The sequence below is a fragment of the Carcharodon carcharias genome, chromosome 1 (genome assembly GCF_017639515.1).
Source record: "Carcharodon carcharias isolate sCarCar2 chromosome 1, sCarCar2.pri, whole genome shotgun sequence".
Taxonomy (NCBI): Eukaryota; Metazoa; Chordata; class Chondrichthyes; order Lamniformes; family Lamnidae; genus Carcharodon; species Carcharodon carcharias.
Genome location: NC_054467.1, coordinates 138,641,250 through 138,659,706, shown reverse-complemented (window position 1 = coordinate 138,659,706; position 18,457 = coordinate 138,641,250). Strand labels below are relative to the sequence as shown.

The 18,457-nt window shown below is 40.2% G+C and overlaps 1 protein-coding gene across 5 annotated transcripts in view; it reads left to right on the top strand.

The window, feature by feature from the left end:
• Window positions 1-18,457, top strand: part of pds5a (PDS5 cohesin associated factor A) — a 249,026-nt gene that overhangs the window by 158,685 nt on the left and 71,884 nt on the right. For all 5 annotated transcript variants that reach the window (XM_041184444.1, XM_041184428.1, XM_041184436.1 and 2 more), the window contains 6 exons: window positions 412-493; window positions 1,407-1,455; window positions 8,691-8,830; window positions 11,350-11,465; window positions 13,007-13,112; window positions 13,485-13,645. In XM_041184444.1, coding sequence (XP_041040378.1) covers window positions 412-493; window positions 1,407-1,455; window positions 8,691-8,830; window positions 11,350-11,465; window positions 13,007-13,112; window positions 13,485-13,645 — 654 coding nt within the window. The remainder of the gene's footprint in view (window positions 1-411; window positions 494-1,406; window positions 1,456-8,690; window positions 8,831-11,349; window positions 11,466-13,006; window positions 13,113-13,484; window positions 13,646-18,457) is intronic.

The window sequence follows — 18,457 nt, the reverse complement described above, 5'->3', positions numbered from 1 at the left end:
TGTCTGGCGTGGAGTGGTGTTACAGTGGGAGAGAGGGAGATAAATTGCATGACTGAACTAGCATAATGGCATGTAATTCTGCAAGGGATATTATGTGCCAGTGCATCATATCACCCACCACCCTCCCTCTCCAGAATCCAATTAGGAGCATTTGAACAGGAGTAGGTCATTGAGCCCTTCGAGCCTGGTCTGCCATTCAATGAGATCATGACTGATCTGTGACCTAACTCCATGTTCTCCGATTGTGTATGAAGGTTAAACCACTTTTGAAGAATATAGGAATCAGCTAGGATAGCTATTCTCTAATGCAGCAATCAGAACTAGTAGGGGAGGTGGTTGCTTGTTGTGTATATGTGTGCCTGTGTGAGAATTAAACTATGATACAGCTCCAAATCTTGATTTTGCCCACAGAGCATTGAATGAAATGTGGAAGTGCCAAAACATGTTACGGAGTCATGTCCGGGAGTTATTAGACCTGCACAAACAGCCTGCTGTAAGTTTTACTAACATTATAATAACATTCGATGAGAATGTCATCTTGATTGATCAAAATGGGGAATGTTCCCTATTGTTTTATAATTTATTTTAGTTTAAAGTACAGTATGGATAACAAAACTTGAAAGTGAACTTTTCAACCCCCTCCAACTTGTCCCCAAAATTTGGAAAGTTGTGGGTTCAAATCCCACTCATGATTTGATCGTATAATTTAGACTGATGCTGCATCACAGAACTGGGGGAATGCTGCACTGTCAGAGGTGACGTTTTTCCAGTGAGACGCTAAGCAGGAATCCTGTCTGCCATGTGAGTTGATGTAAAGGTCACGTGGCAGTATTTAAAAAGAACAGGGGAGTTCTTCTGGTATTCTATCCAATATTTAAGTGGCAACCAAATTACTGGAACAGCCTATTATCTCATGGTTTGTTGGGCCTTGCTATTTGTAAATTGGCTGCTGCACACTTGCTAACATCATAATGGTGACTACACTTCAAAAGTACATTAGCCATAAGACATCTGTGGCATCCTGAGATGGAAAGCATATGATAAACGCAAGTTATTTTACTCTTATGATTTGTAATTGATTATATCTGTAATATTGAATAATTGATTATAATTTATTCCTCTAATTTCAAGGTACCTTTCTGATTTTGATTCTGTGATTATTGATTTTTTTTTGATTCTTGGTTATTGGAATGATGGCAAAGTTGGAGGAACTCCTGTCTCCTAAGTGACTAGTTTTTACAATTTCATCACTAACATTAATATTGAAAATGCTAATATTGCAGTAATAAAGTTAACCAAGCAACATAAATAGCTGCACCTGGAGTGGTCTGCACACTATGCCTGCTATTCTTTTAAACAGAAGGAAAATTTTGTTTCTCTAATTTTTAACATTTATTTTCTTCCAGTCAGAGGCGAACAATACTGCAATGTTTGCCAAGCTAATGGCTATAGCAAGTAAGTACTTGGTTTTTCTCATAGTTTTTTGGGATCAAAGCATTTGATTCTAAAAGGATTTCCAAAAGTTGCTTATTTGTCATTTGACTCCAATGCAAATAAGCAGGTCACACAACTCAATAGTATAAGGTCACTAGGCTATCTTGTTCTCATTTCATAGATGTGATCCTCTTGATAAAATATGTGAATAATCCTGTTCCATAATTTTTGTAGTCCGATGTGTTCAAGCCTGTCAAAATATCGTCATAGATGGTTTTACCTTTTCACTTGAGCTTTTCCCAATTAAAGCAATGCAAATAAGAAGTAAGGTTTTAAGGATTTCACAGCATTCTTCTGTTTTTGACCATTTTCTCCTGAAACAGACAGATGCCATCATGATCATCATACTGTCCCCTGCTACTACAACATTCCTTTTTGCTCCCCCCACTTGAATGGCCTCCTGCAGTCTCTGCTCTCGTCCGCCCAAGCTGCAAGAATGTTGAACCTGTTGGACAATTGCAAGGGATGAGGCTTCTCCTTCTGGGGTCCCATACTTGCCTCTTAAGTTACATGCTCCTGTTCCTGACCACAGACCAAATTTGAAATACATAGCCTAAGGGGTGTGACTGCCTTCTGCAGCCAAGTGTCCAGGCAACAGGCCCCCTCCCGATGCAACACAATGTCTGAAGCTCGGACTCCAGTTCACCAACTTGGAACCGAAGTTTGTCAAGTTGCAGACACTGAAGGAAGATATGGTTGCCATGGATCTCACAGGTATCCAGCAGCACCCACTTGCAACAACTGCAATACATCATCTACCTTCCAACTTTATTTTGTTGTATGCAACTAATTAGGTTTCAAGTTAGATTATCACTCAATGATTATCCAGTTATATTGTGGAGTTTAACTAATTATGCTATAAATTTAATATAAATTTTATATCTCCCCAGTACTAGTTTAAATTACTGTACTGCCCCAGTTTAGAGGGAGGGAAAACACTTAAAACTCACCAATTACCTACTTGTACACCTAATCAGTGCTTCCAGGCTTCACCTCTTAGGTCTCACCGTGTCCAGCTCCCTCTGTTGGATCCTTTTGTAAAAGGCTAGAACAGCACCTCCCTCGTTGTGCCAAATGCCCTCGCTGAACAGTCTTGCTGCACTTGGACTCGAGCTGCTACCTTAGTGCGAATTTATGCGTGTGCTGCGATTTCATCTGCTAAACCTCTTGTGTTTATAGTATCTCATTCCAGTGAGATGAGTCAGCCACTGCTGGCTAGAGAACCAGTTCTAAGCAGTTACTAATTAACTATCCTTTAGGTGCCTCAAGGCAGGGACCTTGTTTATCACTGAGTAAGACTGACAAAAACTAAAATTTTCAATTACAGTTAAGTTAAATCCTAAATGTAAACTTGACTAGATTTTAGAAAGAGATCAACCCTTAAAACCCCTTTACCAAATTCCTGGATTAAAGCACTCAATCTCGCTGCATTCAGTTTCCAGTTGCCACTAAGATAACTGGAGTAAAAAAAAAAGAAAATCATTTTTACCTTGTATTATTTGGCCTTGTATTTCTTCAGATTGTGGCAATAAAACTGAACTTCTAAAAATTCGAAACTTACAGAACTAGAAATTAGATTTGAGCAAAATTACATCACCGTTAAGGAAGCTTTTTGATCCTGTTTATGATTATTGACAATTTCTTATCCTTTTAAATGTAGCCAGTGAAGTTTTTATTCCATTTCTTTCCTTTCCACTCCTCTCTTCCATCTTTTCTATATTCCTTTCCCACTCCCTACCCGAAAAAGTGCACTGTTTTTTGCAGAGCATGATCCAACAGTACAGATTTTATGACCTCTACAGATATTGCCTTGCAATCTAACAATAAGCACATTTTGGGAAGGTGAAGTTAGATAATATCCTTTCTTGCCAAGGTAAAATACTTCTCTTCTGTGAGGTGCTCCGCTAGGCTGACAACAGCACACATGAATGAATATAAATAGGATTGGTTCTTCATTATTCATTATTAATTCTTCTATTATGTTTCACATACCATGGATAATTTTAGTTATCTTTTCAGGAAAACCTGAGGAATGTTTTTATGTAACCTTCCATGGCTGTACATTATTGTTAGCATTAGTTGTCATTGCAAAAATAATGCATCATAAATTTACTTTGTTATAATCTGCGAGAAATGGTAAGAACTCTGGGGGCTTAACAATATAAAGCAGAGTGATAAATTCAATATCAGAAGAATAAAGAACCCGATTTAGCATTACGGCCAATACATTAAACTATGTAACAGCTGGATATGCCCACAACAATGCATGCAATCCTGTTCTCTGTTTGCTCTTTTTGGTGGTTTGATTAGGTTTTTCCTCAAAGAGATGCAATGGGAGATTTGATAGAGTTAGATCTGCTTGCTTTTCCTTCTCTTAAATGCTTGCTGTAGAATGGCAAAGACAAGAGCAAGTGCCTGTTGTATTGGTGGGGGAGCAGTACCTCTTGTGAGAATACCTAAAGAATTGGTCAAAGTTCTCTGCAAGACCTGTAGGTTTTCACACGGAACTAAATGAACAAGCAAGAGTAGGGCGGATGGTTGTTACCTTAATGCCTTGGCATAATATGCATCCGTCTCATTTCATTGTCTGAATACGCAATTGACAATAGTTTTTGTAAAAAGCTGGTCTGCCCCATCGTTCCTGGAGATTATTTTCAACATCATCACAGGTAATCCCCTCCCCACATCTTGGTATTGGGAAATCAGAAATATGGGCTTACTCTCTGAGCAGCTTGCTATATTTACCAGAAGTAATAAGTTGAAGGGTAAATTTTTACAAGCCCGCTGATATCCAGCTATGCTTCATTAAATTTCCATGTTCTTAACCTAAGTTACTGAAGAAGAAAGTTTGCAAGCTGTTTGTTGTAAAACAGCTTGAAGTTCTGATGCCACAGCATTGTTGACTGTAGATTGGAAATTGGTAAACTTTATTATCCAATAAGCTGGACAATATTGTCACATTATGAAGCATTCAAAGTTCCACGCTGTTCATTAACCACCTATGAAGTCTTACAGGCACAAGACCAGTGATTTTACCTTGACTGTTAGTATGGATACCAAATCATGCCACATACTTGTTTGGATTTGTTAATTTACTGTTTGGGTAACAAAAACAAGTAGACAAGTCAATGAGTTTCTCGGCAGAGAATATAATCTGTAATTGCAATCATTGTTCTGAATAGAATACAAAAGTCTAGCATGAATATAATTTTATGTAGCGAGAAGATCCTCGGAATTGCTGTTCTGAGTAAGTTTAAAAGTAAATGTTCAAGATCCAGCCTTTCATGACAATCTCAATCTGTCTGCTTCTCAATGTAACCAATCATGCCCATGCTTCAAACATAAGCTTTGCTAACCCTATGTAAGACTGTCATGTTGAATTTTCAATTTGGTGGCATGAAATCCCTCCATTTTAGCAAGCTGCATCGCCTTACAAAGTTTTTACAATGTTGAGTACAACAGGGCTGTTCTTTCCCAATTTTTAAACTTGAGTGATTGCTCTAATCACTTCTTTGCCTGTTACGAAAACATACCTGGTCTGGGCATCTTGAGAACTGTTTTCTGGCTCCTGTATACCTTTTGGAAGCTAGCTGTTCACCATAGGACTAAAGATCCGCTTCACATCAGAATTGTCGGTCAGCTTGAAAATAAGAGTGTTGTCCTTCAAATTGCCTTTGCCGGCAGCAAAAATATAGCTGATAACCATCTATCAACACCACAAGAAGGTGTAGGCCCACCTTAAATGGCTGCCTGGCAGAATGAGATCATCGTTGAGATGCTGCCCTTAGTAACCTGGAAAAACATACTTTCCAAGACTTTGCTTTGGTAGGATTTGGATTGCAAGCCTCACTGTTCTGTCTTATACCTGTTAGAGAGATTTTTAAGCACTAGATGCTGGTTAACCCAGTGAAAATTGTCATGCCACAGTTAGGCTTTGTGTCTGAAACCGCACAACAGTCAGCTTTTATTTTCCCACGATAACACTTCATAAGGTCCTGGAGTGCAACTTGGCTGTCTTTAAATGTTCTTCTTGAATGGTGCAAGTACTCTGAACCCATGAAGGTTGCACTGAGACTGTCATTTGTCCATTGCCAGCTCTGATCCTATGATTTGATTGTCTGTCTTGCTCCAAAACAAATGCAGAAGGCCTGTAGATTTTGTATTTTAGAAAGTATTTCTCTTCCTGAGAGAGAACACTGGCTGCTCTGCCTCATTACTTCTTAGATGTGGTCGAGAGCCTCTTTTGAGGAATTGTTCTTTGGGACATAGTTCTGGCATTGAGATTTCAGAATACTTGGAAGTGCATGGTAAAATCGGGCAAAGTCAGCATGGTTTCATCAAGGGGAGGTCAAGTCTGACAAATCTGTTAGAATTCTTTGAGGAGGTAACGAGTAGGTTAGACAAAGGAGAGCCAATGGATGTTATCTGCTTGGACTTCCAGAAGGCCTTTGACAAGGTGTCGCACAGGAGGCTGCTCAGTAAGATAAGAGCCCATGGTGTTAGAGGCAAGGTACGAGCATGGATAGATGATTGGCTGTCTGGCAGGAGGCAGAGAGTGGGGATAAGGGGGCCCTTCTCAGGATGGCGGCAGGTGACCTAGTGGAGTTCCGCAGGGGTCAGTGTTGGGACCACAACTTTTCACTTTATACATTAATGATCTAGATGAAGGAACTGAGGGCATCCTGGCTAAGTTTGCAGATGATACAAAGATAGGTGGAGGGAGACTGCAGAAGGATTTGGACAGGTTAGGAGAATGGGCAAAGAAGTAGCAGATGGAATACAACGTGGGGAAGTGTGAGGTCATGCACTTTGGTAGGAAGAATAGAGGCATGGACTATTTTCAGAATTCAGAAGTCTGGAATGCAAAGGGACTTGGGAGTCCTAGTCCAGGATTCTCTTAAGGTTAACTTGCAGGTTGAGTCAGTAGTTAGGAAGGCAAATGCAATGTTGGCATTTATTTCTAGAGGACTAAAATATAAAACTAGGATGTGCTACTGAGGCTTTATGGGGCTCTGGTCAGACCACATTTAGAATATTGTGAGCAATTTTGGGCCCCATATCTCAGGAAGGATGTGCTGGCCCTGGAGAGGGTCCAGAGGAGGTTCACGAGAACGATCCCAGGAATGAAAGGCTTAACATAAGAGGAACGTTTGAGGACTCTGGGTCTATACTCGATGGAGTTTAGAAGGATGAAGGGGGATCTGATTGAAACTTACAGAATACTGAAAGGCCTGGATAGAGTGGATGTGGGGAAGATGTTTCCATTAGTAGGAGAGACTAGGACCCGAGGGCACAGCCTCAGTAAAGGGAAGACCTTTTAGAACAGAGATGAGGAGAAATTTCTTTAGCCAGAGAGTGGTGAATCTATGGAATTCATTGCCACAGAAGGCTGTGGAGGCCAGGTCATTGAGTGTATTTATGACCGAGATAGATAGGTTCTTGACTGCTAAGGGGATCAAAGGTTACAGGGAGAAGGCGGGAGAATGGGGTTGAGAAACTTATCAGCCATGATTGAATGGTAGAGCAGACTCAATGGGCCAAAAGGCCTAATTTCTGCTCCTATGTCTTATGATCTTATGGCATACCTGTTACCAACTAACTGTCTACTCCATCTATATTGTACATTGGGAGCCCACTGGTGTGAATCATTTCAGTGAAGCTTTAAAAGAGCGCCTTGGCCGATAGTTTGGTGGAGTAGCAAGAACATTAAAAAAAAGGAACAGAGGTAAACCATTCAGCCCCTCGAACCTACTCCACCATTCAATATAAACATGGTTGATCTGTTTGTGTTTCTATTTCCACATTCCCATCTACCCCCGATAATCTTTGATTCCCTTGCCGAACAAGAATCTATCTATCTCTGCCTTAAAAATATTCAATGAACCCACCTCCACTGCCTTCTGAGGCAGAGTGTTCCATAGTCTCACAACCCTCATAGAAAATATTTCTCCTCATCTCTGTCCTAAGAGAGCGACCCCTAATTTTAAAACATTGGCCCCTAGTTCTGGACTTGCCCACAAGAGGAAACATCCTTTCGTCATCCATCTTGTCGAGGCTGCTCAGGACCTTGTATACTTAAATCAAATCACCCCTCACTCTTCTAACTCCAGTGGAAATAAGCCCAGTCTATCCAACCTTTCCTCATAAAACAACCCGCTTAATCCAGGTATCAATCTACTAAACCTCCTCTGAACTGCCTCCAATGCATTTATAGCCTTCCTTAAATAAGGAGACTAGAACTGTACGCAGTATTCAAGGTGCATTCTCACCAATGCCCTGTATAACTGAAGCATAACATCCTTACTTTTATGCTCAAACCCTCTTGTAATAAAGGATAGCATTCTACAACAGTTTCACAAAGCTTTTACCTCTGCTTAAGATCATAGTCAAATTTGCTATTCCCTTCCAGAGAGATTATTTTAGGGCAGATATAATATTCCCTTCTAGAGAGATTGTTAGGGGAGTTAGCTATGATATGTGGAGGGTAATAACAAAGAACAAAGGTAGATTCTCTTCCTTTCGGTCTAGCAATCAATCTTCCAACTGTTATCTTCCAAATATATATCTGCCACCTACTTTCTCTTTGGACCTTGTCTGGAGGCTACATCTAAATTCCTCAATTTATTTATTAATGGTGTACATGCCTGCTTTGTTTCCATTCTAATTCTAGAACTACTGAAACTTCTCAGTGGTGAGAAGCATATGTTGTTGTGGTTAATTAACCTTGCTGTTGACTTCTTTACTAACTATCTGCTTTTTCAACAAAGCAAAAAAATCCATAAAAATGAATCCTCCTGCTTGGGTGAAATGCAGCTTTATGGTCACATTGCTTAACCTTGTGCTACTTACCAACTGGCTGATAAAAATGAAGATACCAACATGAGGGCAGCACTGTTGTAGGGCACGGGCAGGGGTGGTCACGGGTTCCATTTGAAAAGTTTCTTAAAGGGACAGGCACCCCTGTGATTTCCCTGGCATGCCAAAGTTAACTTAATTGGGAAAGCAAAGGTGACTCGCTTAAGGGTAAGTAAACTACCGCTTAGAAATTTATGGGTGCAGAGATTAGATATTGACAAATTAAATTGGATTTTGGAAATGTTCAATAACAAGCTTTAGAAATAAAAATTCTAGCAACTGTAAGGAGTGAGCGTTGTTTACTATATATAATCTTTAAAATCTGTTATGTCTGCGAGCAGAAAATTTGCCTGACCCAGGAAAAGCACAAGATTTCATGAAGAAGTTTAACCAGGTCCTGGGTGATGATGAGAGGCTACGGGCTCAGTTGGAGCTGCTGATTAGTCCAGCATGTTCATGTAAACAAGCAGAAGTTTGTGTGGTAAGGTGACATTATCACTGTATGTGGCTTTTGCCTGTTATTAATTACACTGATCAGATACTATTTCATCAATGATGCAATGTTTTAAGGGGAAGTTGGTTAAGTACATGAGGGGGTAAAGGATAGAAGGATATCTTGATGGGGTGAGATGGAGGAAAGTGGGAGGGGGCTTGTGTGGAACATGAACACTGACGTGGACCTGTTGCACCAAATATCCTATTTCAGTGCTGTAAATCTTGTAGATTTTCCTGTAGCAGGGCATGTAATGTGATCTGCCATTCGTTAGCGTTGCTTCTTTAGCTGAAAAACTTTTTGCCCACAAATTTGCTGGAAGTATAAACTGATAATGGTGCAGTGAGGAAAATGTCATTTGGGATCTGAGTGAACAAGGCAACTAACAGGACATTCCCATAACCAATGAGATTTAAGGATTGGAAAATAAACGGCTGAAGAACTGAGAAAGGTGAATTCAATGCTAGATCAAACACGGGGCAACGAAAGATTTGATTGCCAGAGAAAAAAAAGGCAGGAGGTAAAATACAAAGAAATATAAAATTATAACTTTGACATTTTAAATTTCTAGAATTAATGAAAAATCTCCTAAAACAATTCATAATCTGAAGGAATGAGACTTCACATCGGTAATCATTAATTTCCAGTGCCAGAGGGATTGATTGACAGTTACAAACTTAGTGCATCATTAAAAGGGTACTTATAATTAGTAGCCACAAGTATTTATGGCGAATTTGGTTCATATCTACTACTCAAATATGATATTACATTCAATACATGAGAATGGTGAGGCAGACAGTGAAATGCCATTTTTACAAAACTAATGATGGTGCAACTCAGACACCAACGTTTAGATATTCATGTTTATCCACATACCTGTCCTGTGTCTCAAATTGCTGTGCCATATTGATACAAATAGCAATATCTATTAGCCTCACTTTATTTTGATGGCAAAATTTGGCCATGAGTATTCCCTCACCACATTTTTTCCCCTTACACCGCACCCAATCTGTGGCTCACCACCCCAAAAAATGTTGATTTTGTATATTTATCAGAAGTTAGATTTATTGCTATTGAGTGCGAAGTTCAGTGTCACTTTTGTTTAAAATTAACAAAAATTTAGGCTCTCTTCAACCCTACTCACCATTTTATTTCCAAACCTTGGTGATTCTACAGCACAGTGACCAGAAAGCTCAAATATATATAGTTCTACTTTCACACCAGAAAATATACACCCTTGGCATTGCAAAAAAAAAAGTCAAATGCCGTCGGTCGTAAAGAAAATAAACCTTCACATAAAAAAATGGTTAGGCATGTTTCAAAGTTCCCTTAAGAAACGTCTAAATTTTGAAAGGAACATATTTCATTTTCAACACCAACATATTAAATACATCAATTGACTCTGAAAAACTTTATATTTTTTCAACTTTGTGCACAACAGTGGATTAAGGGAAGGTCTAATTGATGGTTCCTGACTCTAAAAACCCCATTTCTCTCTTTCCCCCCCCCCCCACTGACCTCACATTTCACCATTCTGTGCTGATATTCTCAAGAATTGCCTTGAAAGGATATGATTGGTCCAGAACTGCCCACCAGTTGATCAAATTAGTTCAAATAGATCAGCCTTATCCAACCTTTTTGCATGAGGGACCGCGTTTCACGCCCCCAGTCTCAGGGTGTTCACTTACTCAAAGTACCAAGAGATTCCTCCCTGCATTGGTCCCACTGTTGCTGCAACCGCCACTCTGCCATCTTGACTCATGTAGTTGTTTGATTGTCCACCATATTTCATGACTGAATGATACAGGGCTGCAGAGCTTTGACCTAATCTATTGGTTGTGGGATCACTTTGCTCTGTCTGTCATATCCAGTCTCAACTGTTTGGTATGCATGTAGTCCTGTGTTGAAGCTTCACCAGGCTGGCACCTCCTTTTTAGAAATGCCTGGTGTGCCCCTGGCATGCTCTTCTGCACTCTGCATGGGTCCTGACTGGAATAGTAGAGTGAGGGAAATGCCAGGCCATGAGATTACAGTGGTGGAATACTACTCTTCTAGTACTTACGGAACACAGTGCCTCATTGATGCCTAGTTTTGAGGTGTTACATTTTGTCTGAATCTATCCCATTTAACTTGGTGGTACACAACACAATGGAGGGTGCTCTCAGTGTAAAGACAGGACTTTTCTCTACAAGGACTGTGCAGTTGGCATTTCACAGGGCAAATAAGTGTTAACTATATTGTTGTAGTTTGGAGTTATACATAGACCAGACTTGTTAAGGACAGCAGATTTCTTCCCAAATGGATATTAGTGAACGAATAGGTTTTTACGACAATCCACCGATTTAATGGTCACCATTACTGAAACTAGCTTTTTTACTTCAAGTTTATTAGTTAATTAAATTTAAATTCCACCAGCTGCTGTGCTCTCTAGAGCATTGTCCAGGCCTGTGGATTACTAGTAACATTACAACTACACCATTAAACAATGCTTTTTATTTATTTATTAGAGAGAAATTACACGTAAACTAGCAAATCCTAAACAGCCTACTAATCCCTTCCTCGAAATGGTGAAATTCTTACTGGAAAGGATTGCACCAGTACACATCGATTCAGAAGCTATTAGGTATGCTTTTCAAAATATTTGTTGTTAAGTAAAACAGTGTTTTGCAAAGTTTGTTAATGCTGAGTGTATGACTGAAATATTGGTTGTGTGAATTTAATAACTAACACTTAAAAAAGGATTTAAGTCTTTTTTGTCTATCAGAATAAATATAAAGTAATTCAAATAATACTATAAATTTAATTATTTTATCAGTGTTAAGTCTTACATGTTTTTGTACCTTTGTAGATCAGGGATGCCTGCTGTACCTTTTAAATACCTCTGGGACAGTATTGCTGATTTATTTTTTGTCTCATGAGTAGAAGTTATAATTGCACTTCTTTTTACACTTGCTGACCATTTTGCATGCATGCCTTTCTCATTCCTGCATTCTGCTTGCCTATTGTTTCTTGATGCTTGTCTGTATAGTTGTAAGAATTCACCATAATGCAGTCAAGAGGAGCTTGCTAACCTATAGGAGCAAAGCACACATTGCTGAATTGAATAAAATTGTACAAAATATTAACTGAATTTAATCGTTTTAGAAATTAAGTTTTGTCTTGCAGCAATTTAATTTCAGCAACTAGCTGTAATATTTTTCAGAAGAAGCTTTTAACTGCTAAGGAGATAGTGAGAGCTATAATTTAGCTAACATGTTAATTAACTTATTTTCCCCTTCCATTGAAGTATAACAATAATTGCAAGTTCACTATATTACTGGTTCTGTAATTGTGCTTTTTCATGGTTAAACTGATTAATGTACAGTGTCTGAGTTGTATTTATACTGCGACTTTAGTGTCAGTACAAAACCATTTTGCTTTACACTAGCATCATAATGTAAATGTAGCATTGAGCCCAGAATCTGTGTGACCTAGCAGTAAAATGAAGTAGAGTGAAGCTTCCTGAAGCAACTGTGTTCCTAAACTTCTGATATTCTCGTCAGCTATATAATGGAGAGCTACCTTCATTGTGGTGGAGAGACCTATTTTGGGCACTTATCACTGCAGCTGCATTGGTGGCAAACAGGAGTACCTACTTTGTGGATGACCACCCCTTATAGGATACATAGTGTCAGATTGATGAAGCTAGGGATGACCATCCCTGCAACTGATATTTAAGGAATAGGGCATATTCTTAGAGTGGTATTCCTGCCATGCCTATTTACAAGAAAATTGGACACAGACTTATCTGTCAGCTGTAGTCTGACAAGTCTGAAAATTGGAGTTTGGAGCAGTTTTTTTCATTCTCCAGAATTCCTGAAATATCAGGCACATTACTAGTCTGCCCATCTTTGAAGATACAGCATGATAAAATGGGTTTCTGGATGATCTAATCCAACACCCTGCAAATCAGTCTCTGGTACTTAAAACAATTTGCATTTGCATCGCTCCATTAACACAAAAAACCCACAGATGTTCACAGGTGGAAGGAAAATAGGGAAACTGCACAGGGAAACTGCATAGGGAGTTGCACAGTTCGCAGAAAAATCTGCATTTTTAAAATTCACTTGTTTTCATTCAAATAGCCTTAACTGTTAAACTACAGATGTTTTGTACATTTTGCAGCTCTTTAGTGAAACTAATGAACAAATCCATAGAAGGGACTGCAGATGATGAAGAGGAAGGTGTGACACCCGATTCTGCAATCAGGGCAGGCTTGGAGCTGCTTAAGGTATTCGCTATTAAAATTTCTGATCGTAAAGCTCTAAACTTCATACCAGTTTAAATTTTGAGTTTCAGTACTTTGTGTAGCACCTCCAGGAAGGGTGAAGACCTTGTCTTTGTAATTGTAATTTGTATTTGTATTTTGGCAGGCTGACCTAATTTCACTTTGCCGTCTAATTCGATTGTTATATCATGAAACTTTGAAAAATTTGTAGTCATAATGAATCAGCTTCTAGGTTTTGTTTTAAAATGAAAGTCCCTGTTGAAGACAATTATTTTGGCAAAATGGTTTATTCAAAAAAAATTAGGGCATTATGTTAAAGAAGAAAAGGTTAATTGAAAAATCTTTCATTATCTTCTCCCAATCACTGTCCTACAGGTTTTATCATTCACACACCCCACCTCCTTCCACTCTTCAGAGACATATGAATCGCTCTTGCAGTGTCTAAAGATGGAGGATGATAAAGTAGCTGAAGCTGCCATTCAAATCTTCAGAAACACTGGACACAAAATAGAGACAGACCTTCTGCAGATTCGTTCGTAAGTCCCCTATTTGGAAGAAAGCATTCTTTACAAGAGAAAATTTGCGAAGTTGTATGTGTTCCAAGTAGTCAATTATAGATAATGCAATTGTAGAAAAATTTTATGTATGTGCATGGTTAGATGTCTAGTAACATTACCCTCAATAAGTCATTGGGTATGCCATGTCTTCTGATACTTGATTTTTTGGGCCTGACTGGACTGCTCCACATTGCATTTTGTATCTGCATCATATAGTTTTTGTTCTCCTTTCTTGTGTTTTAACTGGCTTTTATTTGTTTTCCATGTTTCTTTTCTTTTGTATGTGGGCCGTATGGTCAAAAACTGGGTGAGTGATACAGGTAAGATGGAAGGAGGTTTAGTGGAAGGATCTGGCGAAGATGTTGGCAGCAAAACAAAGCCATGTGAAACAGATGGTGCTTTACCACCTTGTCCCAAGTTGTCTCCAATCATCCAGCTCATTTCGTGCTCTCCACTTTGCTCTGTCCTCCCATCACACACTCTAACTCTCTCAATTGTATATACTCATATTGCCCATTATATGTACCATTGTGCCCATTATATGTACCATTATGCCCATTTTATGTACCATTGTGGACCATCACTCTTGTCATCTTTAATGGTGTGCCTTTTGCAACTTTTGTTCATTCCCCAAAGTCCATCTTACTATTTGTCTGCTTCCCTTCTCAGCCAGTACTGGACTTCTTGGTGCTCTTTTCTAGTTCACTTGCTATATTTAAAACACAGGTTTATACAATTTATCTGCTAACTGGGTGAGATATTGACCATGAAACAGAGCTCCCTGCAAATGCAGTAATGAGGGTAAAAATTAGGTTTTGGAGAAAAAATGCATGTTTTTCTTAAGGAGCCAGTGACATCAAATCATGGCAAAGGATTCCGTAATTCAATCCATTGATCACACCAAAGCTTTTTGTACTCAGATTGGGCCAAACACAACCCAATGGCAGCCACTAGCAGTGAAGTTTCTCTGCATGCATGCATGTGAAACTAAACAGAATGACAACCAGTTAACTGTGGGTTGAGTATATAAAAAATGGTCAGGTCCATCCAACCAACCTTAGTTGCCTTGGGCATCACTCAACACTGCACCCAAAAGCCATGCAATCTCCTGGCAGAGGCGGAATACCCAAAGAATAGGAAGAGGTTACTAACACATTGAGTGTTGCAATATTCAGTGAAATCATGGCTAACCTGTGACCTAACTCCATATGTTTTCCTTTACTCCAGATTTCCACCTCTGTCGTACAACCTTAAAATCTTTTGGGTAGCAAAAATCTATCACTCATTTTTAAATTGACCTTGCATCAATCAGCGTTTCACAAAAGAGTTCCAGACTTTTACCACCCTTTGCACGTAGAACTGTTTCCTAATTTCATGCCGGAAAGGTCTAGCACTAATTTTTATACTACGCCTCCAAGTCACTTCAGCCAGCAGAGAGAGTTTCTCTCTACCCTGTTTATTCACTTGAATATTTTGGAAACTTTTGACTAAATGACAACTTAGTATTCTAAACTGCAGGGAATGTAATTATAGTTTGTGAAAGCTCTCGGAATTTAACTGTGGGCGAGATCATTCTTGTAAATCTATGCTGCATGTCCTTCAAGGCCAATCTTCTTCCTCTGATGTGGCATCTGAAACTGCTCACATTACTCCAGGTGTGGTGTAACAAGGGCTTTTTAAAAAATCCTTCGTGTGATTTGAGAGTCCCTAATTCCTCTTAAGGTCACCTTCTTGAACCACTGCAGCCCTTTTGGTGTAGGTGTATCCATGGTGATGTTAGGAAGGAGTTCCAGGCTCTTGACCCAGCGATAGTGAAGGAACAGTGATATAGTTCCAAGTCAGGGTGGTGTGTGGCTTGGAGGGGTGCTTGCAGATGGTGATATTCCCATGCATCAGCTGCCCTTAGGCTTCTAGGTGATAGAGGTCGTTGGTTTGGAAGGTGCTGTCGAAGAAGCGTTGCTGAGTTGCTGTAGTGCATCTTGTAGACGGTACACACTGCTGTCACTGTGCGTTGATGGTGGAGAGGGTGAATGTTTAAGGTGGTGGATGGGGTGCCAATCAAGCGGGTTGCTTTTTCCTAGATGGTGTCGAGATTCTTGAGTGTTGTTGGAGGTGCACTCATCCAGGCAAGTGGAGAGTATTCTATCATAACCCTGCCTTGTGCCTTGTAGATGGTGGACATAATTTGGAGAGTCAGGAGGTGAGTTACTTGTGGTAGAATTCCCAGTCTCTGACCTGCTCTTGTAGCCACAGTACTCGTATGGCTGATCCAGTTCAGTTTCTGCTGAATGGTCATGCCCAGGATGTTGATAGAGGAGGAATTCAGCAATGGTAATGCCATTCAATTTCATGGGGAAATGATTGGATTCTCTGTTGTTGGATATGGTCATTATCTGGCACTTGAGTGGTACAATTGTAACTTGCCACTTATCAGCCCAAGCCTGAATGTTATCTGGGTTTTGCTCCATGTGAGCATGGGCTGCTTCAATATTTGAGGAGTCATGAATGGTGCATTTGTGCAACGATCAGTGAACATCCCCACCTCTGTCCTTGTATAGAGGGAACATCATTGCTGAAGATGGTTGGGCTTAGGACACTACCCTGAGGTACTCATGCAGTGACATCATGCGACTGAGATGATTGACCTCCTACAACCATAACCATCTTCCTTTTGTACTCAGTATGACTGCAACCAATGAAGCGTTTTCCTCCTGATTCCCATTGACTCCAGTATGGCTAGGGCTCCTTGACGCCACAAGATGCTACCTTGATGTTAAAGGCAGCCACTCTCTCCTCACCTCTGGAGTAAATCTCTTTTATCCATCTTTGAACCAAGGCTGTAATGGGGCCAGGAGCTGACTGGCCCTGACAGAACCCAAACTGAACATCTGTGAGCAGGTCAAAAACAGAATTACCTGGAAAAACTCAGCAGGTCTGGCAGCATCGGCGGAGAAGAAAAGATTTGACATTTCGAGTCCTCATGACCCTTCGACAGAACTTGAGTGAATCCAAGAAAGGGGTGAAATATAAGCTGGTTTAAGGTGTGTGTGGGGGTGGTGGGGGGGGGGGGTTGTTTTGGGTAGGGGGAGAGAAGTGGAGGGGGTTGGTGTGGTTGTAGGGACAAACAAGCAGTGATAGATAGAAGCAGATCATCAAAAGATGTCACAGACAACAGAACAAACGAACACATAGGTGTTAAAGTTGGTGATGTTATCTAAGTGAATGTGCTAATTAAGAATGGGTGATAGGGCACTCAAGGTTTAGCTCTTGGGGTGGGGGGAGCATAAAAGATTTTAAAATATTTAAAAATAATGGAAATATGTGGGAAAAGAAAAATCTATATAATTTAAATCTATATAATCTATATAATTTTGACTGCCATCTGTGAGCAGGTTATTTGCTGTGCAAGTGCCGCTTGATAGCACTGTTGATTAGCCCTTCCCTCACTTTGCTGATGATTGAAAGTAGACTGTTGGGGCTGTAACTGACCAGTTGGATTTGTCCTTTTTGTGATCAGGACATACCTTTTACAAGTTTCCACATTGTTGGTGGGTGGATGCCAGTGTTGTAGCTGTACTGAAACAACTTGGCTTGGGGCGTGGCTAGTTCTGAAACACAAATCTTCAGTACTATTGCTGGAAGGTTATCAAGCCCATAGCCTTTGCAAAGTTCAGTGCCTTCAGCTTTCTGTTGATCTCACATGGAGTGAATCAAATTGAATGAAGACTGGCATCTGTGGTTCTGGGGATTGTGGGAGGAGGCCAAGTTGGATCATCCACACAGCACTTCTGTCTGAAACTGGTTGCAAATGCTTCAGCCTTGTCCTTTGCACTGAGGTACTTTGTCTCAACAAGGAGTATTTTTTTTTTAATTCATGGGATGTGGGCATTGCTGGCTTGACCAACATTTATTGCCCATCCCAAATTGCCCTTGAGAAGATGGTGATGAGCTGCCTTCTTGAAGTGCTGCAGTTCATACCATGGATTCAAAATCGGCTTAGTTGTAGGAGGCAGAGGGCGATGACAGAAGGATGCTTTAGTGACTGGAAGCCAGTGTCCAGTGACATACCACAGGGATCTGTGCTCGGTCCCCTATTATTTGTCATTTATATAAACGACATAGATGACTATGTGGGGTGTAGGATTAGTAAGACACAAAGATTGGCAGGGTGGTTAACAGTGATGTTGAGTGTCTTGGGCTACAGGAAGATATGGATGATATAGTCAAATCGGCAGATAAGTGGCAGATGGGATTTAACCCTGAAAAGTGTGAGGTGATACACTTTGGAAGGAGTAATTTGACAAGGTAGTATTCAATAAACAGCATGGCACTAGGAAGTTCTGAGGAACAAAGGGACCTTGGCGTGTATGTCCATAGATCTCTGAAAGCAGATGGGCATGTTAGTGGGGTGTGGAAAAGGCATATGGGACTCTTGCCTTTATCAATCGAGGCATAGATTACAAAAGTAGAGAGGTCATGTTGGAGTTGTATGGAACCTTGGTGAGGCCACAGCTGGAGTACTGTGTGCAGTTCTGCTCGCCACATTGTAGGAAGGATGTGATTGCACTGGAGGGGGTGCAGAGGAGATTCACCAGGATGTTGCCTGGGATGAAACATTTAAGTTATGAAGAGAGGTTGGATAGACTTGGGTTGTTTTTGTTGGAGCAGAGAAGACTGAGGAGCGACCTGATCGAGGTGTACAAGATTATGAAGGGCATGGACAGAGTGGATAGGGAACATCTGTTCCCCTTAGTTGAAGGGTCAGGCACAAGGAGGCATAAGTTCAAGGTG